Source organism: Charadrius vociferus, unplaced genomic scaffold (genome assembly GCF_000708025.1).
Source record: "Charadrius vociferus isolate BGI_N301 unplaced genomic scaffold, ASM70802v2 scaffold32, whole genome shotgun sequence".
Taxonomy (NCBI): domain Eukaryota; kingdom Metazoa; phylum Chordata; class Aves; order Charadriiformes; family Charadriidae; genus Charadrius; species Charadrius vociferus.
In genome coordinates, this window is record NW_009647856.1 from 649,429 (window position 1) to 674,259 (window position 24,831).

General features: G+C 36.0%; 1 protein-coding gene across 1 annotated transcript in view; it reads left to right on the plus strand.

Moving 5' to 3' along the window:
- Nucleotides 1-21,027, plus strand: part of PHTF2 (putative homeodomain transcription factor 2) — a 55,687-nt gene extending 34,660 nt beyond the window's left edge. The window contains exons 9-17 of the mRNA XM_009882920.1: nt 1,549-1,767; nt 4,082-4,210; nt 5,367-5,639; nt 6,685-6,816; nt 9,278-9,364; nt 10,382-10,537; nt 14,049-14,144; nt 17,963-18,088; nt 18,861-21,027. Coding sequence (XP_009881222.1) covers nt 1,549-1,767; nt 4,082-4,210; nt 5,367-5,639; nt 6,685-6,816; nt 9,278-9,364; nt 10,382-10,537; nt 14,049-14,144; nt 17,963-18,088; nt 18,861-18,881 — 1,239 coding nt within the window. The 3' untranslated portion in view covers nt 18,882-21,027. The remainder of the gene's footprint in view (nt 1-1,548; nt 1,768-4,081; nt 4,211-5,366; nt 5,640-6,684; nt 6,817-9,277; nt 9,365-10,381; nt 10,538-14,048; nt 14,145-17,962; nt 18,089-18,860) is intronic.
- The last annotated feature ends 3,804 nt before the right edge of the window (nt 21,028-24,831 follow it).

Consider the following 24,831-nt stretch of genomic DNA (forward strand, 5'->3'; position numbering starts at 1 on the left):
AAAGAGTTCAGACCAAATTTTTTCTAATATTTCTTTACAATATTGGTTACGCAAAATACATTAAGCAGGATTTTCAGGAAGAACAAAGAACATTTATTCAGATAATAATGTATACAAATCATATTAAATTACTAGGCCTGCTGAAACATTGCTTGATTATTTTTTCAGTGTAAAAAAATTGTGTGTGTATATATATATATATATATATATTGTCGAGACAAACTAGTAGAAAGAAATAAATTTTGTGTTAAGAGGGAACAGAAATGGCCAGAGGATGGCAATGAGTAGGATGCTCCTGCTTTTAAGACTACCTACCTGTCGTGCAGGAAACGGACTCTGCTTACTGTAGAAAATAGTTCTTGTTCTGAAGACAACATTAGTTTGTTTCATATGTACGTGTGGGAAAATTTGAATGTCCCAAACTTAATACTTTTCTTTCTTTATCTAAGAGATATATAGGTAAAATTTGAACATAATAAGGCATGCTTGTTTCTCAAGCTTATTTCTCAAGTACAGTTTGTTTAAAATAATTAAAATTTTATGTATGACTATGTAGATTACATATACCTAGCAGTAGCTATGTATACTCTTGCTTATTTCTCCTCTCTACACCTGATGCACAACTGTCTTCGAACAAGGCCACTCTCTCTTTGTCTTTGAGAAGGTATGTTAGTAGTAACAATGAGGGTGGGATTTGTAGGGGAATTTGAGTGTCAATTCCTCTTTTATTACAGGCTCATCCATTTAGAAACGTGCTCCTGGAACATATCAAGCCTTCTTTTAAAACTAGTTAAATTGTGTCCACGCTGCTTGCTTGAAAGGCTACTTGAGTGCCTCAGGTCTTGGAAATATCCATCCCTGCTTCCTCCAGGGCCTTGCCCTTTCCTGAGAAAGAGTTCCTTACTTTATGGACAAGTTAATAAGTAGCTAAAGTAGTACTTCAGCTCAAACAGCTAAAGACAGAAAATCAAAATGTCAAATTAATTTAAAATACTTTGTGAATGATGCTTTTCTCACTCTCGGTCACATTTCTGTATTACAGTCCTGTGTATGTGGCTTTAAGCCTCACACACTCCCGTCTTTCACATTTTCACTAAAATAATGCAGCTGTAAAGTGTTTTAGAAGAAACACTTTAAAACACTTTTTAAAACGGTTTAGAAGTTTTATAAAATCAGAAGCTTGAGACATAGCTGGAGTCTGTGGCTCAATAATTGCTGTTGAAGTCTAAATTAATGAGTACTAAAAATCTGTAAAATAGTTACTTCCTTTTGATAGTTAATAGGATTTGATTCTTCATTATGTGAACCCCCCCCCTCCACAAAGTTGAGGCCATGGACTGTTACTTGTTTGTACAATGTCTAAAGATGTGCAACCTCTTAGACATTTTTTCAATAAACATGTAATTCTTTCCGATGGAAAAAGATAATGGATTGGAACATAAAAAACAGATAAATGCGGATTCACTAATTTAACTTTAGAACTGTTCTGTCAGGAAACAATGTAGAATGAAAAAGCTGCATTAATTCCAATGCATATTTTAATTTCAGGATACACCTAAATCAGGTACTAGCTGCAGTTCTCGGTGTTCAAGCTCCAGACAGGATTCTGAGAGTGCGAGGCCAGAATCAGAAACGGAAGATGTACTGTGGGAAGACCTCTTACACTGTGCAGAGTGCCACTCTTCCTGTACCAGTGAGACAGATGTAGAAAGCCCTCAAGTGAATCCTTGTGTGAAGAAAGAATACAGAGATGACCCATTTCATCAGGTTGGTATTGACCAATTTTGGGTTTTTTTTACACTATGCACAAGTTCAGTATTACCAGGTTTATCATATGTCAGGACTCCTGGAAGAAAGAACTCTATATTAAATGAAAGTAAGAAAGCCAAAGTGATTTGATAGAATTAAAACAAGGAAAATTTGATTTCTGCTACTCAATCATTAATTTGTCAAATGAACAGGATATGACAATATACTGAAGTAGCTGACAGAATATTTGAGTGTTTGAATTTTAGTTGCTGTTCAGGACAAGTACCGATTGATTTAGGTTTCCTCTGTGGTAGATGGTTCTGGGTTTGGGGTTTTTTTTCTTTTTTTTTCTTTTTTTCTCTAATGGAATTACTTTTTTGTGAGCACATATCAGACATCCTTCTATTTGCTTATATATAAATGTATATATAAAAATGCAAACAGAACGATAACATACATAGTATCTGATGTTATATATGTATATATAACGTGTATATGATGTTAAATGTGTATTACATATGTCTAAATTCTATTTAAAGACAGTATTTTTATTTTTACCTTAAAGTAAATAATTTTATTTCCCTTCTTTAATGCTGTTCTATAGCAACATATTCAGTCCTTTCAGTCATTTCTGAAAACTTTAGTGTTTGTTGTGCAGCACTTCAGTTGTGGCCTGCCTTGGGCTAATGTTGGACGGCATGCATTGTAATACTTGATCATGAACAATCCAAGTCTTCATTTGATGAAATCCATCCAGATGTCACAGTGCCAGTTATATTTGTAGTACAAGTCTTTTAATTGCATGTTAATTAGATTGCTAATTTGAACTATTTAAGTAAAGAGATGGAGAGAATGTGAAACATTGTTCTGGGTAAACATGTCATACGCGTTGGTACTGTGTCATCACTACTAAGGAATGCCATGCAAGAGATGGTGTTCGTGCCAGCTAAGGAAAAGAATTTCAGAAGACAGGCATGTCATTCATAACCAGAGTATTTTTTGATTTAAAAAAACCTCCCCCTTTGCACCCCCTTTCCCTCCCTAATCCCCCCAAAATAGCACTTTGGATTTCATGCAATCTTTGTTTTTTTAATTCATTTTAGTTCTTGCATACATTCCATATAAACACTAAAATGGAATCTTTATAGTAGGGAATTCAATTGCAGTATATACATTGACTTTTTTTTCCTGCAGTTGAGTGTTCTGGTATTTGATTGTATATTGTGAATTTTTGAGTTTCAGCTCCTGGTGTTGATGCTCCCTCTAGAGGGAGACCTTGGAAATCCGTGGTTAAGAAAGTCCTGCAACCGATACTTGCATTGTTTTAGTAATATAATATTTTTTTTTCATCTAACAGAAAAAAAAAAAAAGGGGGGGGGACATATTTGAGTACCTAGCAGAATACAAAGATTTCAGATAAATACTGATAAATCAAGTAAAAAAAAAAAAGTTTTACTTTTAATCAATGATAACTTAAATCTTAAAAAGAATATTACACCCTTCCCCCTGCCCCCCTGGCACCACCACTTCCAGTAGTTCGATGCACGTAGTTGTAGGTGATGAGGCAGAATTGAGAGCAATTTTCATCACCTGAATGGGAGAGGAGTGAGACAGAGCTGAGGGAAGTCAAGAAACGGCCACAGCAGAACTTGTTGCCTCAACGTTTTTCCAGATCCTTCAGTTCTCACTTGACAGTCCGTTTAGAGTGAAGGTGCCTCAGCCATAAGTGCATTCAGTAAATTAGGCTGGGATTGCTTGGCTCTTGGAGCAGCGTGCATTGATTAGCATCCTACCACTCTCTCTGAGTCTTGCCAGGTACAGTTAGCACGGGGAAGCCCTTATCCATAACAAGGATTGTGAAGTACACATGTATCATTAAAAGCAAATAAAAAAAATATGTTTGCCTTAGGCTCAAGCAGAGAAGAGTACTTTTCAGAATGCTAGGAGGAAAAAATAATAACCAGAAAAAACAAAATATTCCATTAAACGTGGCAAAATGAAAGATTGCTTGTAAGTAAACCTCATATGTCTCTCTTTGATGTGTTTGAGCAAAAAAAGAAGCCAATTAATCCTCAACCACAATAGCTCAACACTATTAGAAAATGAAGTATGAGGAAGGAGAGATCTCTGTACTCACAGCTATTTCTTGAAAAAGAAGTAGATGTTTTTGTGGAATGTGGTTAGCATATAGTAACATATAGTAGAAGTAAATGCTGATATTTGTGTCAGTCTAAAGCATTTTTTGTCAGCATATTGCTGACAAAGGCATATTGACAGGACAATAGATTTTTTTTTTTTTTCTCTAATGTAATCTATTCCTTGTCTTTGCCAGAGTCATTTGCCTTGGATCCACAGTTTGAATCCAGGACTAGAAAAAATAAGTGCAATTGTATGGGAGGGTAATGACTGCAAGAAAGCAGATATGTCTGTGCTTGAAATCAGTGGTATGATAATGAACAGAGTGAGTATTCTTTTTACTTCATGCAAATATTGTATTTAGGAGTCTAAGCACTACCAACAATAAGCTTGTTTTATGTTGTTTTTTTGTTTGTTTGTTTTTTTAAAGTATCTGTTATTGACATTATTGTTCCATGGCACAGGTCACTCTCATTTACCTGTTACTATCAGATAAAAGAGCTACCAAATCTTAAGTGTTGGGGCAATAAAACGTGTTTGCATTGTTAGGTGCTTACAAACATAGCCAGCCTCTGTTTTATTGTTCCAAAGGGATATATCCTGTCAATATTCTTATTTAACTCCTCGATTCTGATGAACAACTAATATGTTGGGTTAGGAATATACAGATCTGCTTATTTGGATGCTAAAGTTCAGATTGGAAAAGAAAGCTTTCCTCTTTAGGAAACAAACATCTAAGAGCATAAGCAGCATGTCTCACTAGTCCTTCCTTCTTTTTCCTAATACTCCTCTTCAGGAAACAATTGGAAAAGGATTTAATTGATGTTGTACTCTTTTTCAATGTAGACAATGTAGGCATTTTGTGGAGTTGAACATAAAAATCCTAGCATAGCTTAGGAAAACTATCACTAATTCTGACGAGTTGATAGGTACAATCTCCAACTTGTTAAAAAGCAATGTATTCACAAACTTACTTCTGATCTCTGTGCGTGACTCAGTGACAATACAGTTTTGGGTGCAATCCACAGTAGAATTAAACTTAACAAAGCGATAACCAGCACAACAGAACTCCAGTCCTGTCTGCAGTGTAAACACTTTAAAAAAACATCCAACCTAAAAGCAAGACACAAATAGGAGCAACATACAGGCTGTAAACAACACAGTTTGATTGGCGCACTTTGCTAATTCAGCATTGAATGAATTTTTAATAAAAGAATTTGCACTGGAGTCTTTTAACTGCAATTATATGATGTTGGGTTTTTAAATGATTTGTCATATTTGGTTCCTGTGTGTTGCGTGCTCTTTGAGGACTTCTTTTTTCTTAATAATAAATTGTGACGATGCTTGGTTGAAGGTTTCATATAACTTACCAGGTTATAAAGTGTTATTTGTGATAGTAAGACAGTAAAATTAATAATTTATTTACTAATTCCAAATTAATTCAAAAACTAAAAATATACCTTCTTTTCTTTTGGTTTTAGGTAAACAGCTATATACCAGGAATTGGTTATCAGATTTTTGGAAACGTCATATCCTTAATCTTAGGTTTAATGCCTTTTGTCTTTCGACTTTCCCAAGCTAAAGATTTGGAACAACTAGCTACACATTCTGCCACTGAACTTTGTATGACTGCGTTTGGATCAAATGGAGACATTCTGGTTCTCTCAATGGTTACTATAAGTTTTGTGGTCCGTGTGTCTCTAGTGTGGATTTTCTTTTTTCTGCTATGTGTAGCAGAGAGGACATATAAACAGGTACGAACAGCAAACCAAGAGGCTTCATCCAAAGCAAAACAAGGTTTAATGTTTGCGGTTTTTTGACTTTGTGGATATTTTAAACTTGTTTTCTTCAGCGAACTATGATTCATAGATCAATGATTACAAATACTTCAGTGGGCTTACAGTTTAGGAGATGAGGCAGTTGCAAAGGACTGAAGTCTCTGTAGCTAATAAACTTTTTTTCCTGGGGAGCGTTTCTGAGGGAAAACTTTTTAATCTTTTATTTCAGATTTCTGACTCAATGCATTAACCCAGCTTTTAGTCATGTCCCAGTTTCTCTCAGTTTTCCCCAAGGAGAAGGAGTTTCAATAAAAGAACTATATTTCCAGTTTGTTCTACCAGTGTGTTTCATTCAAAACCTTCAGTTTAACTCAAAACGGTTCAGTCCCAATGCTAGCCATGAGCCCTGCCTGCTTTGCTGGTAGATCAGTCCCACAGCTGGAGACCGTGAGAGCTGCTATCTAAAGTAATACACCTGTTAATTTATTGCTTGTTATTGCAATTTAATTTTTTAAGAGGGTATCAGTATCCCTTACTTGCTGCAGAGTATAGATACTTACTGGTGTGCAAAAGAACAATTTTTATACTTCCTCATCTCAATTTATAGCCAAAATATGTGATTTAATATAGTAGAATAGAATTAACCTGCTTCTAATAATCATTTGTCTTGGAAGGAACTTCTGTGATACAGGCACTCTCTAATTGAAATGATTGGCAGGTTTGATTTTCTCCCAAATTTTAACAGCATAGCACATCTATTGTCTGAAATTTGAAGAAGGGAACTCAAAGTGTAGCTAAACTTTGTTTATCATTATAATATGAAGACTTTTAAAACTTCTTAGTGTATCTCCTCTTTTTTAGTAGCATGCTACTTTTATTTCTGCACTATATTAATGTATTTTAATTTATGCTGATACATTATACATTACTGATATATTAAGGGAAGCCTTTTCTTCATTTGTCTTTAGTGCCCTTGAAAAATCAACTAACAGTTAAAGTAATTTTTTTTTCTTCTCTGCAGAGGCTACTTTTTGCCAAACTTTTTGGTCATCTAACATCTGCCAGAAGGGCAAGAAAATCAGAGGTTCCTCACTTCCGCTTGAAAAAAGTACAGAATATAAAAATGTGGCTTTCTCTCAGGTCCTATCTAAAGGTAAAATGATGTATATTTTTGCTACCACTTTAATATAAAATATGTCATATGTCGTTGATGGCAGGTTGGTGTTCTAGTCTGAATTTTTCCTTCTGTGCACTTACACCTATTGGTGCACGTGCCCTGTACATTTCATTTTAGTGTCTCTGGGCCAGCAGTGTCTGCAGGCAGCCAGATTGTGGGAAAGTAAATGTATAATTTTTACCTTGGAGTAAAGTATGAGCATGTTCAGAGTTGGAGTCTTGTCTTACTAATGCTAGCAGAAAAGTCTCTCAGGTGAATATGTTGGGTAAAAATGACCACTTGTAGTATAATATGGACAATACCTTATTGTAAGAGCCCCACCAGTTAGTGTCATTAACACAAAAGGAATTTATGAAGCAAGACAGATTATGTGCATATTTGTTCTGTGAGTGTATATGTGCCAGGTGAAGCTAGAAATTATGCCCAAGTATTGTCTGTAAGAAATTCCGATCCCTCTATTGTATGTTGAGCTCATATTTGAGTAATCTCCTTATACCTCTAATGATCTTTTCAAACCAGATCACTTTGATTCTTTGTGAAAGCATCCCTATTATCTAACTCTAGGTTGGTTTTTGTTTTTTCCCCAAGTTTTTTTTTTTCATTTTTCTCTCTACATCAGGTAATCCAACTCAGATAAAGCTAGGTTTTTCCCTATTTGTTTTCTGTTGAACCATTTTTTTTGATGAACAACAACTGACAATCTCTTGTTTAGTGGTAGTAATCCCCTTATTTGCATCTATGCTTCTTTCCAACAGCAATTACGAAAGGTTAGATGAAATCTACTATTAGTAGTTTTTAGAAGTAGGTAAAGGATTATGAAAACAAGAAGTTATGATGTGGAGATTGGGGAGTGTAGAAAGCAGGAACTATAAGCACGCAGAATTTTTAATGTAAAGCACAATCTTAACTTGGAAGGATGCATTATTTTAAGAGAAATTGAGGTGATTAATTTACAACACCCCTTGTGTTATGTAAGTTTCTGTTGGGGAGGGTGTAAAAAAGAGGTACCGTTTAAAATTTACATTTGAGAGACTTGGATCTTTGTAGTCTGTAGTATGTTGCTGGATGGGAGCAAAGGAGGATAACATCATTTGGACAACAGAATATAGTTTTGATGCTTTAAAGACTGTATATGGTAGCATTGTTGTGGAGGGAGTGTCTTGCCTTCTTTCCTCACAACCACATCTACATATTCTGTCATTTTTTACGTCACCAGAAACATTTGTATAATTAGGTGGCTAAGAAAAAAGCAATCAGTGGTCAGAGGCAGGTCACAGGGAACTGACCCAACTGAAAAACAACCGGTCAAGAACAGTAATTCTCACCTCCATCTGTTGCTTCACGTGGTTCACTGAGTAGCTTTGTAATACCTGTGCTAGCACAAGGAGAGCAATGGAGGCAAGCAGCTAAGGAGCAGGGCTGTCTTCCTGCAGTGGTGCTGCTGGCACATACCGGCATAGCATTTGTCCAAAATACACTTGCATATTACCTGTCTGTATATGTGTCCCCCTGTGAAGATGTGAGCTGGCGTATATATACATCTCAAGTCTCACACAGGCAAAACACTCTGGCTCAGTACAGAAGTGGTGCATGCATACCTGCAGTAGTAATTTGCACTTAATTTTTTTTCAGTAGTTAAGCTTCCTGTCTCTCCAAATTCAAGGTTATATCTTGCATATGTACACCTCCCATTCTTCTCATGTTTATAAAATTAGTAGCATGTCTGGAGAACAAAATAGAGAAAGAAATGTTATAACTTGCATCTTTCAATGCAGCACAAGATGTTTAATTCTGTAATCAAAAAAAAAATTAGGAAAAAGCTCAGTGGGTAGAACCATTTCATTGTACCAGCAAAGCAAGAAAAAAAATGGTTGAAAACAATGAGGTTGCACCTTTCAAGACAAGTGTGTTTGTTCCAGTTTTCCTTCTTGTTCTGGGGGACAGAATTATATTATTGAACCTACCACAGTGGGACAGTGGTTTACAGCGAAAATTTTTGTGTGTCAAAAAGAAGCAAGTAATGGAAAACACCAACCATGTAAAATCATATCTTGATATCTTATTGTGATTTGATGTTCAAAAATCTTTTGTTAGCGCTGTTTTCATACTTGGGGTTAAAGCCCAGTGCTGTACCGAATTTTTTTTATGTCAGGGGATGCTGCCTAAATTAATGTTACTGCACATCATAAAGGAACTGACTGAACAAGTGGTGAATATTTTCTTTTCTCATAGTTATCTTTAAATGCTTGCATCTGAATTAATCTCACATGCCTTTAGGGGTAGTCAAATGTAGTGATATTATTAGGATCTAATACGGTGTTAGATTGCCAAATTGCGAGCCGTGATGAAGCATAGGTTCAAGGTGTGAATCTAAATGTATATGCAAAACATCAATGCTGATTGAATAGGTTTTCACTCACATATCCTTTATTTCCAGCGTCGAGGTCCTCAACGCTCAGTTGATGTGATAGTTTCATCTGCCTTCCTACTGACTATCTCGGTTGTGTTTATCTGTTGTGCACAGGTAAGGAAATCTTACTTGCATAGGAACAACTGTGACTTAAATAGTTTTTAAAATAATTTTGAGTGCCTTTTGCTTGGTGATTCCTGTTATGTTAAAAGACCACAGTGAAAAATCAGTAACAGTTATTGTATCTTTTCAGAAGATTAAGCTCCCTTTTGTATTGTTCTTTTTATCTACTTTAGAATATTTTTCTGTAAGAGCTAAAGAAACTTACTGATAGCATAATTCCTAATAGGATATTATTGTTTGTTTGTTTTTTAAATTTGTGCCCTCTTTCATTTCCCATTGTGGATTTTGGAACACAGGGGTTTTTTCCCAACATTTTGCATCAAAACACACTTTTGCAAAGACAGTTGAGATTGACTTTGGTTGATGATTTTTGTGAGAAACAAGATTGTCAGTTATATTAGTCTGCCCTCTAGTGGAATATCTCTTAGGAAGCAAATCTATGCTTAAAGACTGCTTGTACTGCTTAAGACTTTTCCTTGAGCTTCTGTTTCAGAATACAGGGAAGCTTCTGAATGGCTTCCGGTTGTATTTTTTTCCCCACTTACCTCCATAGTTAACACTAATGTGTTTTCCTGGTAGGTAATTATAAATATTTTAATAAGAATATAGTTTAGCTGTAATTCTGCTTGGATTCATTTTTTTATATAGTTCAGTTCATTTGAGAGTGTATTTTGGTTTTTATCCCATACGGTGTCTTTGCAAATTTGAACATGAGTTTAAAATTGTCTTAGAGTGTATATTATTTTCTATTGCTTTAGGGATAATGAGAAAAAGATGTGTCTAAATTCTGATTGAGCCTTTCAGAGCATATCTTTTCTCAAACCTCATAACTTTGACACAGTGTTGATTTTAAATTATGATTCAAAAATCTTTTATGCCTAAAACCAAACCATATTACCGGGAAGTTTTTCTTGGAGTTGGGGAGATATATAATTATTTTCTTATGTTGCAAAGTAATTATTACTTCGAATTAAATTTTGATTTTTTTTTTTCCTCTTTTGTTTTCAGCTGCTTCACATGCATGAGATCTTCCTTGATTGTCACTACAATTGGGAACTCGTAATTTGGTGCATTTCTCTAACTCTTTTTCTCTTAAGGTTTGTTACTCTTGGATCTGAAACCAGTAAAAAGTACAGCAATACCTCAATATTACTTACTGAGCAGGTGAGAATTTGTATAGATCTATATTTTTATATCTAAACAAGTCATTCATCTGTTAAGTCTCAGGCATGCATTTTAGATGTATTAACTCCCTAATCCAGACTATTTTAATTATGGTATAGTGAAACAACACTTTACAGCCTGAAGTTCAATTTCTGTGAGAAGTGTGTGACTTTGTTTAAAAGTTATATGGAACATTGAGATGGCCATATCCAAATTTCTCTTTAAGTGAGAGGGCTTAGAGATATCAGTATATGTCATTTGACATAATTAAAGATCTAACAGAACACAAACATAAAAAGTAGCTCTTAAACAGGAAGAAGAAACCTGAACTCTCAATGTGTTGGGTGGGAGAGTAAAAGATTTGAAAACAAACTTACTCTCTACAAAGCGGGTCACTGTTTCAAGTCCAAGAATTTTGACTGCTAGGTTGCATGGATTACATATAGTCTCATCTAGACTACTTGGAAAGTTTTTCTTTGTCATCTGTCAAGCTTGGCTTTGAATCTACATACTTTTCTTCTCAGGAATGTTCTAGTCGGCATTTGTACTGCAAACTTCCTTCTCTGCTCTGTCTGGCACTGCTGATACTTTTCCGAGCTAAGCATGTTCAGTTAGTGTTCGGTAAGAAGCAATCTCTTTCTGCTCGGAGAGGTTTCACCCTTGTGCAAAACACAGCATTCAGGACAAGGTAAAGAGGCACCTTCACAGGTTTCCTACAGGAAATGTGCAGGACAAGGTAAAGAGGCAGTTCAGGAAACCTTCACAGGTTTCCTACAGGAAATGTGTTCAAGTTAGAGAATAAAATCTTCCGAACTGAGTCTCCCAAAGTCAGGATGTGAAGCTTGTGACAGATGGTATAAATGACTGCTTTCATATTTTGCTCCATGAAAATTCATTCTGTCTTTACTGAAGATGATGAGGCTCAACATTGGGAAGACAGACTGCCTATTTACCTTGCCCTGAATGCTGTGTTTTGCACAAGGGTGAAACCTCTCCGAGTTCCTGAGCCTGGAGAGCAGGAGCAACATTGTTCTGTTGATCCTCAGAGTACAAATAGACTAATGTCCCAGTGAGGTTGATATCCTCTGTTTCTGGAATGAAAATGGAGGGAAATGTTTGGGATAAGGATTGGAAAAAAATGCAGAGAGCAATGCAAGAGAGAGAATGTCAAGCCTTTGTTTTGCTTTCATAGGTTTCTGTATTATGTTCTTCATGAGAGTCAGTTTTTGAACATTTTAAGCCAGCATGGACATTGGAAGAAGCACTCTCTCTATGTCCCCAGAACTTAAATAAATAAATAAAATTCAGAAAGTGCTATGTCATCAGACACTTAGCTCTGTATTGAATCCAGCTTATCCTGTTATAAATCATTTCCCTCAAAAATGCCTGAGAGCTTTATGAAATGAAAACCAAAATAGAATTCACAATCGTTTCTCAGAAAATAAAAAGGATACATATGACCCTGGGTAGAACTTATTTTGGACTGGTTTCGTATACTAGCTGGATGCCAAACCATATTTACAGTGTTCTTGAGACAAACTCATGAAATTCTGACATTTGGGCCTTTCATGAGAAGTCAAACCCAAACAACTGACTGACACTCACATGATCTTAAAAAAACACATCTGAACTGGTGTCCTTGAAAATCGTACACCAGTCTTATTGGGCTTACTGAGAAGCTTTAAAACAAACAAATGTAAAACTACAACAAAAAAACCCCAAAACCCAAAGGACAAACAAGGCTCAACCCCCAGATTAAATTTAAATCCTTCATGGATAGGATAAAATTGCAAATTCTACTTTCTGTCGTCAAAGTTCCAGCCACTTCTGTGTGCTTTATCTTCAACCTATGAATTTCATGATTCCGAGTCATGATGAGAACCTAAAAGATCAGTCATTTCACATCAAGGGTTTTTTTGACTGTATGCTATTGCCTGTAATTTTTCAAGTACTTCTGAAAGTGTTTTTAATTGGTCTTGTAAATTAAGTGCCTCAGTGGTTCCTTCTTGAGTAAATGACAACGTATGGTCTGATCAAAGTTGTTGTCTTGCCAGTTTCAAGTCTCAGAATAGGTGTGGTAGATGGCTATGCATATACACATTCAAACTCCCCTCCTGATTCAGTTTGTTATTGAAAATTGGGTTTTTTTTTTCATAAATTAATGAAATGATAATAACTGTTAAAAGATATTTGAACCTTCTTAGGGTTTATTACCTACCATTTTTTTCAGAGCTGCTAAATAGAGCCTTTATTCTTAGTTTATTCCTGTTTATAAACACTTGAAATTTTTAAATCAGTAATTTTATGTTTAAAGACTGGAATCTCTCTGCCTCTAAAAGCATAATTTACTTTAAAATTAAATTGATAGTTCAGGACCTTAATATGCCTTGGAATATATTTGGCCTAGTTTTTGATTTTTAACTTGTATAAGAAACTTAGTGACCTTTTTGGGGAGACCTGATAATATTTAGTTACTTTGTTTAGATGTCTATGGCCCTTATTTCAATAACCACCTTACAACAAGGTAGTTAAATATATCACAACATCATATAGCATCACTTCCTTTCTGCAACTTCACTTTTATGGCTTGGTAAGAGTCTCTGTCATCTGAAGGACTACTTCAGCATATTGCTAAATTGTTCAATTTTTTCATTTTGTTGAAGGTGTCGTCATTCGAAAATAAAACATTCACAGCTTTTCAAGATATTTTTCCTTTTATTTACTTTTATTATGCAAGAAAAAAGAAAAACTAACCTTTGCTTGGTCTAGGATATCAAAGATAGGTCACTTGAGAATGAAAACTGATGTTTCAAAATTGCTGGAAGGCCAAAAGAGAGCTAATTTCTACTCTTAACTAAACTTTCTCAGAAACAATGACCTAAAAAAGTCTGGATCACAGAAGTCTTGAAATGATCAATATACTGCTCTTCTACAGAAATGAAGAGTTTAATAATTTTTCAGTTATTTCAAGGCATTAGAAAGATTGATTTTCTGCACCTCAGGTGCTCATGATGTACTCAATTAAACTAAAATCTTTTAAAAGAAATTACACTTTAGCAGAATTGTGTTTTAGCATTTCAGTCTATTCAATAACTCTTGGGGATGTTACGCCTTGTAAGGTCTGCATACTAGTATAAAAACCTTCTGGAAATGAATTGACAAACCTCAGGCAATTATTGAAGGAGGAAAAAGAAATTATGCGAAGTTTACGAATGTGGTGGGTTTTCTTGCCTAATTTGTAGACTCTACTAAACTTAAAAGTAAAGTTATTGCTATAATAGTGTCAAATGTATTTTGTTATGTCATAAAAGATTGTATTTTCCTATGATACTGAGCCCGTATTTGTTCTTAAAATTTTAAAGGAAGCAAAAAACTTGCTTCCTTGCAGAAATGTCATTGCTGTTCTATCATATGGCTGCTGAGGCATCGCTTCATTTTATTATTAAATATTTCCAAATTAATTCCTTTAAATTCTGAATAAGTGGTGATACTCATATTTTATTTAAATCAGATAAACTTGTACTTGAAAATGGAGAAAAAGCCTAATAAGAAGGAGGAACTGACACTAGTGAACAATGTTTTAAAACTTGCTACTAAGTTATTGAAGGTAAGAATTAAAATAGTATTACCGTATTATGTATAACTAAGAAACAGAATCGATTGCTTAATGAGTCACTTGTGTTACTTCTGCAGGCAGTTCGGTAAGCTTTGGTTTAAATCTGCTCTGTAACACTTTCACAGCGATGTTACTTGTTCAAACACTACAGTCTGTTGTGTTGCTATCATTGTGGATTACGAACCATTATTATATACAATAAGTTTTATTCTTCAACAGTATATGAGCAGCATGAAAGAGGGTGTACTTCAGGTTGGACAGGATGATGAGACCTCGGGAATAAATGATGCAACGTTGTCTGTTTTGAGTGTCAACATCTGTTTCTAGTAATAAGCTGCTGGAGCATTTGTATTCTTCCACAAAAATAATTCCTTTTAAAAACTGTCAGTGGTTAGCATTTCAAATTACAACTAGATTATACTTGATTTCTTCTGGACTTACTGTCATAGAGGAATCCTTTTGGAAGACAGAGAGAAATTGTTACATTTATAAGTGAATTAAAGATATGGATTTCATTTCATGTAATTCAAATATTTAAGTCAGCTGTGCTCTTGGCAAATTTTTTTTTTTTCATGGAATTTTGTTGATTAGTATAAAAGTTTTGTACCTATGCAATATTATCCTGTTTGCCAGCTAACCATGTTTGGTGGGTAGAAGGCATTTCTTCTTGTTGAGAGAACATGAATTTTTTTATTACTTCCCATTTCTAGAACTCTGCAGAGGAAAAATCATCTTACTTTCACTCATCTGGAGCTAGAGCATGGACACACTTAGAGCTTTTTAAAACTTGTTATTATTAACAAGGCAGTGGTTGAAGTTCTCAGGAAGACACATTTGATTCTAAATTGCCTCTGCTGAGTTCTTCTGTTCTTGCAAACTCACAGATCTTTCATAATTTGGGAAGCAAGCTGTTTTGTTCTTTCGTGTGGGAGCTTAATTCTTGCTCTGCAAATGTCTCATTCTCCTTCAGACTAAACATTACCCAAATCCAAAACTTACTTAAGGGTTATCTGAATGCCAAGAGTGATAAATTTAATTTAACACTTGAAAAACTTTTTTTTTATTTTAGGTTTGGCTTTTATGAACAAATAAAATCAATTAGATCTAGTTAGGTGTTTTTAACTAAAATTAACAGGATATAACTTATAATTGACTGAAGTGGGATTTCAAAGAGGAAGTGAGTCCTGATGCTATAAAAAACAAATTCATGACTTCACCACCTCTCATGGTATGGTGTTACAGTGCTTAATCACTTCTGCTGTCGTGTAAACTCTTTTTAGATTAAATTTGTCTAGCTTCAGCTTTTAGTATTCAGATCTTGTTGTACATTCTGCTGTTATGGTAAAGTTCTTAAAAAGATGCTGCCCATTTGTTATTCTTGGGTTCAGAAGTAAGGTAACAACAGTATTTTGCTTTCTCCTCCAGGGAATCAACTTCTTCATTTAGTCCAAGATAGGATGGTCATGTAGAACAGTTCCCCAGGAATGACTGGCAAATATAAAAATATTTTCCTCCCCCTCAGATAAATTTCCTTCAATGCACACACCCCTCCCACCATGTCTTGAGTATAGCCAACTGATACTGATTCCATGTGCGGAGATCCCCATTAGTAGAGGGAATGGCTGGGTTATCATACAGTAAACCTGAACCATATCCTTCAGTACCTCTATACCTTTCCTCTGCAGTCAGGAAAATTCAAGCCTATCAAGAGAAACAATTGGGTTCTTTTGCATATAATGGTGCTCTAAGGTCTTGCTGCCTCATTCTACCGCACACTGAATTCTGGTCACTTACCCTGTTGATTTCTGTGTGCCAAGAAGCAGTTCTTAAAATGAAGCTTAAACTGTGTTTAATCTAGCCAGCTAGTAGCTGAGATGATGGAGTATTTCTTCTAGTCAGCTGAGTAATTCTCCCCGCCAACACGCCTTTAACAATGTGCGTGGTCCCCTCATTTCAAAAAAAGTACACAGCACTTCCCATGAGAGGACTGATGGAGTCAGCAAGGACTCAAAGCTGACAAAGCAACAACTTAAGTTGAGAGTTATGGTACAGCGATGTGGAGAGCCTGGCTAAGTCAGTTATCGACCGTGTCTCTTAGTGTAAGAATAAGGGGCAGCAAAGCTTTTAGGACTTGATTTTGGAACAAATGAAAGCAAGTATTCTGTGTGCATCGTGTAGCAGGCTTGTGCAGCTGTGGTCAAGGGAGACTGTGGGTGTAGAAAAGTTATCTGAATTCAAGGAGAGACTGGACAAGTAGACTAGACAAAGTACGACAGATTCAGGGCACTTCATGAGTTGAAATGTCTCTGTACTGTGAGAACGTAGGTAGGGTGCGAAATAGCGGCTGATGGTGGCAGGATGCTGATCAACCCTTGATCTGGTTCACTTTAGTCTTTTCCATGCTTTTCTCAGTGTTTTCAAAAAAAATGTTCGTTTTACTCTTTCCAGAAACGTATCAACTGACATGGCCTTTCCAACAGGGGACTTGGGTTTTGTGGCACAAATCCCACACCCAGGCCATCACTTAGGTACTGTGAGAACATGCCCAAATGAGATGGGATTTCCAAGCCACCTAATATGAGCTTTAAATGGATTCTTGGTAGCTAGTGATCAATACAATTGCATATTTCATGCCCAGTAGCTAAATGGAGTTGTGTTTTTTTAAATTTGGTTCTCAGTGTTTCTGATCCTTAAGCTTTTACTGAAGACAATATTATGTTGAATATTCTTACTATTTTCTTATTGGTAAGATGAATCCAAAATCTAAAAACTTTTTCCTTAAAAATTTCTCTGCTGTTCTTCTCAGAATTGTGTCTTTTCTGTCTCTTATATTTGCAGCAGAGTTTTATACCACCTTACATCTAAATGAAAAGGTTGTTCATTCTTATTTCACCTCTTTTGAAAGAAGAGGCAGAGTGCTGAAATTCATCTTTATTAAAAAAGTTTTTATAAGGCCTTGTTCAAGGCCCACGATGCAATGCAGGACAGGGATGAAGATGAATTTAAAGCTAGAAAATATAAATGACCAAAGCAGTGATAGTTGTTACACTTTATATAATCCACACTTACAGTTTAAAATTCTTTTTTTCTTCCTTTATTTGACATATTTCTAGGCCAGAAGAGTTTGGGTGCCTTTATTCACACACCAGTAATTGAAAATCAGTGAAATAGCCTCTTTGTTCAAATTTTGTTGCAGATTAATTTTGGCTAACTTTTTGCTCCTTTTAATAAAAAAACCTCCAAAGAGTAAAATATTGGCAGTTAAAAGGTTATTAGTATTTTTTTCCTTTATTGTCCTTTTCTGGCTATGTTAATCAGTAATTAATGGAAAAGGAGGGGAGTTGCATTAGGAAAGACATTTTTGTTAATTTTTCATAGCAGCGAGGTAGCCTTCTGTCACTGTGGAAAATCATTCTTTTCTTGTTTTTTGTGGTTCCGTTGTCTGTCAGCTCTTTTAACACTGAAGGTGGTTTCTGGAAAATTATAAAGAATTCTAAAGTGATGGCACCTTGGTGCCAGGAAAACTAGCACTCTGTTTTCCTGGCTCCATGAGCAAATGGGTAGATGCTCTAGATGGGTAGCCTCCAATTTTTTGAAGGGTTATTTAGACACCATCAGTCAACACTCAGTTAATGTGATGGGTATTTTCTTGCACATTGTTTTATATATGCAGAAGAATAGGAGAATGTTTTACTGCACTGTGGCTTGAAGACTTCCTAAACTATGTAATATCACTCAATACATATATGAACAAAAACACCTTTGTGTAATTTTTGCTTTTAAATGATGTCATTGTTTTGCATTACTAGGAGCTGGACAGTCCCTTCAGATTATATGGGCTTACAATGAATCCACTGCTTTATAATATCACCCAAGTTGTGATCCTGTCGGCTGTTTCTGGTGTCATCAGTGACTTGCTTGGATTTAATCTAAAGGTAACTAGTCGATAAGCATCCTTTTTTTTTCCACCATGGAGTTCAGAATGGTATGATACATGGATCATACATTGTAGCCTAATGAATTCTTAACTGTGTTAACTAGAAGATTTCTTGTTTGAAAATGGTTATGAAATTTAAGAAGAATAGTGATGTATTTGTCAAAGCAGCCCTTTTAATGTTTTTTCTTTTTTTTGCATTTGTGGCTCTCTAACTTCATTTAGGACATATAATTACCAAGAATTTTTAGACATTAGACAGAGACATTCGTACACATAAGTACAAGACCTTATTTAACTTCTCTTTCTATCCCACATCTGATTTCTCTCTTGAATTCCTCATTTTTGACTTTGTAGCTCTTTGAGGGATGCAGGAAATGCAAGCTATCCTTGTCTTGCACTGCAGTAAAGTATTACTGTAGATACAGTATTACCGTGACCAACCTTACACAGTGTCGTTTCATCATGGCTGAAGGATTGTCTTGTTAGGTCCTACTCTCTGGCCTACTCTGAAAACTATTTCAAGAGTCATGTTATGAGGCAAGTTAGTTTCCACAAGCTTGTAGCACAAAGCCTTTAGTTAGCCATTGAGTTTGCTTATGTCTACCCATTTCTTTTTTTCCTATTAGAAGTAAACAAATGTAAAATTTATTTTGTGTATCATAGAATATGCAGCAAATGCAATAAGAAAAGAGATGTGGTGGTATTGCAGTTTTGGTAAACAGAAAGCTGAGGTGGGACATATTGTTGATTTACTGCTCTAACTTTTCCAGCTCTGGAAGATCAAATCTTGACAATATATAAAGAAGATGAGATAACACAGTGTTGCAGAAAAGCTCATTGATTGACAAACTGCCTCAAAGCAGCCACTGAATCTGTATTTCAGATGCTACAACCTCTTCACGGATGTTGTTTGGAAAATTGAAGTGTTTACATCTGACTGTCTTGTGCAATCTTTGTATTTATTTCATCTTCTCACTGTTTTATGTTCATTTTAGTTGACATTTATATTTTATTTTCAAACTTATTTGTTTAGTTTTGGAAAGGGTCAGATTTGCGAAAGGTCAAAAACTGTGTGTCTGAGAACTTGAAATCCTGGAAATTGATTACACTAAATTACTGTGTCTGTTGGTAAAGCTGAAGCCAATGCTGAACATTTTCAGTTACGGTAACGCTATGTGGAAGTCATTTGATTTTTGATAGTGTGGTAAAATTGATCAGAATATTTCATTTGCACCAATCATTTATGAGGACAAAATAACATCAATAGATGTTTGGTCGCAATAGAAAAGCGAGATGTACAAAAAATAATGTACTGACAATACAGTATGACAGGTAGCAGAAATATTTTATATTACTATTAGAAGCAAGTGGGAATTTTTAATATTTTGAGTAATTCCAGGATCTAAACTCATGTAGACTGCAGTTTAAATATCCTGGGTTATTAATAAGGTATTATATAACAAGTCAACAAGTGCTCTTTGATAACACTTTTATTAGAGCAATAATTGTAAATGATTACCATGCTGTATGATATTTTGATAAAATTAAATATTGTATTTATTTGAAATACTGAGCTGTTCGGCGCAGCTCTGACTGTGCATGCTCAATATGTGCACTTTTTATTGTTACTTTTAATGAGAAACTTTATATATATACATATAAATGTATATTAATTGGAATATATTATGGTGAACTATGGAGCAGTATATATTATATGTTGAAGTTGAATATTTAAACAAGCGAAAGATTTACTGATGAAAGGAATGCTATGAATGACTGAGCATAAGATAGACAGATGCTCTCCTCTTGTACACTATAGTATATGCCATTCATACCACATTGAAGTTTAAGAACAGTTAAACACAGAAAACAAGCTCCTCTGGTGAGCAGCGGAGCTCATGAAGCCTGGTGTTCTGCAGATTTCTGTCTTCAAATAACCCCATTCCTCCCCAGCAGGGTCAATCCCCAGTGCTTTCCCAGCCTTGGGTTTCCCACCTCGCCTCTGCCTTCTCTCCCTGCCTCCTGCGGGGACCAGTCATATTGACTCGTGGCCATTCGGTGTGACAAAAATAGAAATTCACCCCTGTAGACTTAAGTTACTTGGAACAACATGTCCATCTACAAATTATATCGGGAGGATTAATATCACCAGGCGCAAGTATTCTTAATTTTGTATTTCTAAAATAGTAGGTTCATATTGAAAAACGACAAGTAATTAGGTGACGAGTCTGGACATTGCATTACGTTTGCTAATCTTCAGAGTCTTGAAAAATTGGAAGTAATGCGTCTTAAACTTATGTGGTATAAAAATATTTTTATATATAAAGCAACACAAACAAGCATTTTGTATTTTATTTGCCTCTGTACTAATGTTTAATAATGACCAAAGTGCATTCTGGTTTTTGAAAGAATGTATTACTGGAGCTTTAAGAACATACTATATTTAGTTTCTCATGTGAAAACTTCAGCTGCATCTGATATGTTTCTTCTTTCTCTGTTGTTTGATGTTGGGATTGTTTTTAAAAATTAAGTACATTTTATACACAGTTTTTTCCAGATTATGGTACAGACCTACACAGAACTTAATTTTGCACAAAATATATTTTAAGAAAAAAAGTACAGCAGGAGTTCTATGGGTGATAAAAGATAAGGCTATTGCTTTTTACAGCCTGTCATTATTACAAAACCATTCTTTACTCTAGAATGGAATTATTTTTAAAAATCTCAAATGGTGACTATATGGCCTTCAATACCTTGGGGGGGAAAAAAGGGAGGGAGGGAAAACATTGCGGTTTCGGTTGAAGGTGAAATTAGTTTAACCATGTATACCTCAGCAACTAGCACTGTGCTGGATTGTTGCACTAACAAATGGCGGCTTGGGGAGAGCAAAAGATTTGTGAAATGAAATTAAAAATAATAAAAACCTTTATTTGCTACCATTAGGTATATTCTTTATGTTAAAACTGGGAGACGTTTATTCTCCATCCCTCAATATGGAAAATCCAGTATGACAATAGAGGCAAGTAGAAATATGGCAGATCTTGCGTGTTAACTGTTATTTTTTTGCCACTTGTTTTGTAACTGGAAGTGTGATCAGGCTTGGAATAAAGCTGTCTATGGTTGATGGTAAAAAAGAAAAAACAACGGCGGTGAGCTATATCTTTTAGTAATATCCAGCATATTTCTGAGTCTGCCTGTTTTGATTTAAATCCATATATTCTATTTACATTAAAGCATATTTGGGAGAGAAATCCTGCACGTGGAATGCAAACGGTGGTTGTTAAAAGTGCACTTAATTGCAAGAACAGAAACTTTCAGACACTTTCAGTTATTGAAAGTAGCTTAATTTCATTAAGAATACTGGACATGCAGCTTCCAAATAACTGTTTCTATCTGAAAAACGTTGAAACAGAATTCAGTCCTATTTCACCAGAATTTAAGGGATTAATTTCAATCACCATTTTGACTGTTTCATTATGTCACAAGATACACTTCCACATAAAAATAAAAATACAGGCGAACTAAAGCACTCATTGAAATCAATGTGAAATGTTTCAATAACATGTTATGGAATATTTGGGCAAAATTAATGTGTGATAACTTATGTATTTTTTCTCTTTGTTTACTGATTAGTGAAATATTTTCTAAAAGAAAACTGTTATGTTATCAGCTCTCAAACACCAATTTTTATTAGCTTAAATTTTGGCTTTTCCAAAGCTTAGTCTTTGGAATTTAAATGTGTTCTGCTGGTGGTATCCCCGTGACCACTGAGTACTGGGCAGTAGGTTACACTCCACACTTGTGTTCATTTGTTCACGTTCTAAACGTACTCCAAATGTAAGCTATTTATAATCTAAAATTTCTTTTGGTGGTCATGAAAGACACTACATACATTGAGAAGTTAACATTTTCTGAGCGCCATTCTTTTTTGCATCCATCTCTAGGTGACACCTTAGTGTGCCAGAATTCTCACCCAAGTGTGAAGATAGGCATAGCGCAAGTTTCCTTAGCATGGACCCCATCTATGTCTGAGTACCTTCCAAAATAGTTATGGGGCAGAAGATGATAGGATCTGACTGATGCATTGCTGCTTACTTTCTTCCTTCAAGTAGTGTCCCATTTTTGTCAAGTCTTGACCTTCTTAAAACTGCCAATAGAAAATCCTACATGGAATCTAAGCAGCTGTCAGTGTTCAGGCACAAATTTAGCACACGCGGTCTTACACCATTTGTTATGGTTGCAAAATCCTGGTGTCTCCTAAAGAGAGAGTTGTATTTCTATAGCCCCTCTATTAGGGACTCCAAGGTCTTCCTCGGAGTGTGCCTCTAGCCCCCTTCATTAGGATTGAGACAGAACTTGCAGTGGATGGTGATGGAAAGAAAGTTCAGTGACAATAACAGAAATATGCAGAAGTCACCAAGGAGGCAGTGGCTGTGAGTCTGATCCCTTGTCACTTGGTCTTGCTGTGGATGCAAGATGGTCCTCTTGAATGCTCAAATCTGTTGTTGACCCAGCTGTAGGTACTGTGTCATCAGAGTAACTCTCATGGAGAGATCAGTTCTAAATGTAGGCGATTGCCTGCAACCAGGCTCAAAGCTGGTCAGCTATTGCCACCACACATTTTTCCTCTTTGGTCATTTTAATCCCTGTGAATACTGTGGAATCCTCGTGGACTATAATAGGTGCAGGCAACTGCAGTAGTCTTCAAGGATGCTGCAGACTATTCCATAATATTGGATGTATTTTATAGGGGTTGTTCTACGTGAAGGACAATGTGTCAACCTTCTTCTGACTGCGTCAGTAGTTTACCACTTGGATCTGCTTCACCAGCCCCAGGCCAGCCCCTTACAGAGACGTCCTCTTGACATCTCTGGAGTGGAGCACACCACTACCACCACAGCAGCCTGGAGGCTTTGCCAGCTCTTCTGCACTCCAGCTGGTATTACACCAGGCTTAAGGCAGATAGGGCTTTCTGGCAACAAGATGTCAGAAGGTCTTGCTTTAGTGCTGTCATGCCAAAGATGCAGCAGAATATTTTCTAAGCAGGTATGTAAGACCGTGGATTTTGTTGTATATTAATGTAAAAGCTCATGCCAGAATCCAAGTCCCATTTTGGTTTCGCCGGGGAAAGTTTGCAGTGTGACAGTAGCAAAAAAAAATAGGGAAGAGCAAAGCAAACCATTTGGGTGATGCCGGCTGGGTTAACTGTCAGGATTCTGTTGCCAGTGTGAGCTCGTCCTTTGAGAACTTCCCACTGTTACCTTCAGTACATGTCTTTATGGAATGTCTTAATTATGCAAGTGTAAAATATCCCTATAGAGTTAGTTTACATTAAATGTTAGAGAGTCAATATGTAACCTCAATGTGTTAAAAATAACTCCCGAAGTGTTATTATGAAATAATGTAAAATTCATTTTAAAGATTTATATTTTTGCCTTTACTTTCCCTATTCTTTTCCACTCTTTAATCATTTTACACTTGAGCTGACACTTGCCATCTTTAAACAAAATTTCTGAAATTGCTGTAAATTGGGTTACCTGATAAAAAGTCAGTTCTCTGGGCTGTAAGCAATGCTGTGTCTTCTGCTACCAGTAACAGGGTTCTGTGGAGAGACAAATCAAGAGAGATTTTCTTTTCTTTTCCAGCTCTTGAGAGGTGAGTGTACAACCTTCAGTACAGACACAAGCACCTGCGGTAAAATAAACAGCACTGATTGCTGGTCAGGTTCAATTTTTTCCGGTATAAGGTTGTCTAAGTCTTTATTATCTGGAGTAAGGAATAAGGTCATGCTGCAGAAAGATTTGTCCTTTTTGCTTTCTTTTTTCCCTGTGTTTGATTAACAGATTCAAGCAAAAGAAAGCACATGGAGTTTAGGGACAATCTTCCAAAATTATTTCATTTGTTACTCATTTCATTTATTAATTTAGTCTTTATGTTTAAAAATGACAGTACTTTATGTTGAGCCACAGATGCATCCTTAAACACCCACCCAACCCTCTCTTCGGTTCCAGCCCTTACTCACAAACAGCTCCCACCCCTTCGGCACAATCTTACTGGTAATGAAATTTGCCAGGGATTAGGTGGCTACCTCCAGACAAAACAGCGATCCAAGCTGGAGCCTGTAGACATGTGGCTGTAAATTAAAGGAAACATCCTGCTTTTGCTCGTACGTGTGAATGGATGAGAAGGGAATTACTTGGCTAATTAAAAAATGTAGTTAACCAAATGGAACCTGAGTGGTAGATGGCCACCGAAACGGTGAGTGGAGGTGAAGTGGTTGTTTGGCGTATCAAGGAGTGCTCTCGTATTTCATTAAACCATCTCTACAATAGTGCTGATTGTGATCCAAGTCAACTAAACCATTCTAGGAGTAAGGGTTTGACCCTGATGGAAGGCTCTGCACACCCTGCTCGCCGTACCTATGGCTGTGCTCGTACACTCTGTGTGGGGTTCATTGACCCAAGCTTCAGATGTCTGAAAGCGAAATGCTGGATTGACCCCAGGCTCCATTTGCCCTCACTGGAAACACGCAGTGACCTGCAGAGGGCGATTCGTTCAGTTGATCTTTGACACTAATTTTAGTGATCCTTTGAGGTATTTCTCTCTTAAGTGTGAGGATAATTTAGAATCAGATGTGAAACTCTTTAGCTACCTAAATTAGGGCAGACTAACCCTGCTTTGCTGTTCTGTTCTGCAGTGACGCCTTTAGCCTTCGCAGATGTGTAATTAGTTCGGCTGGCA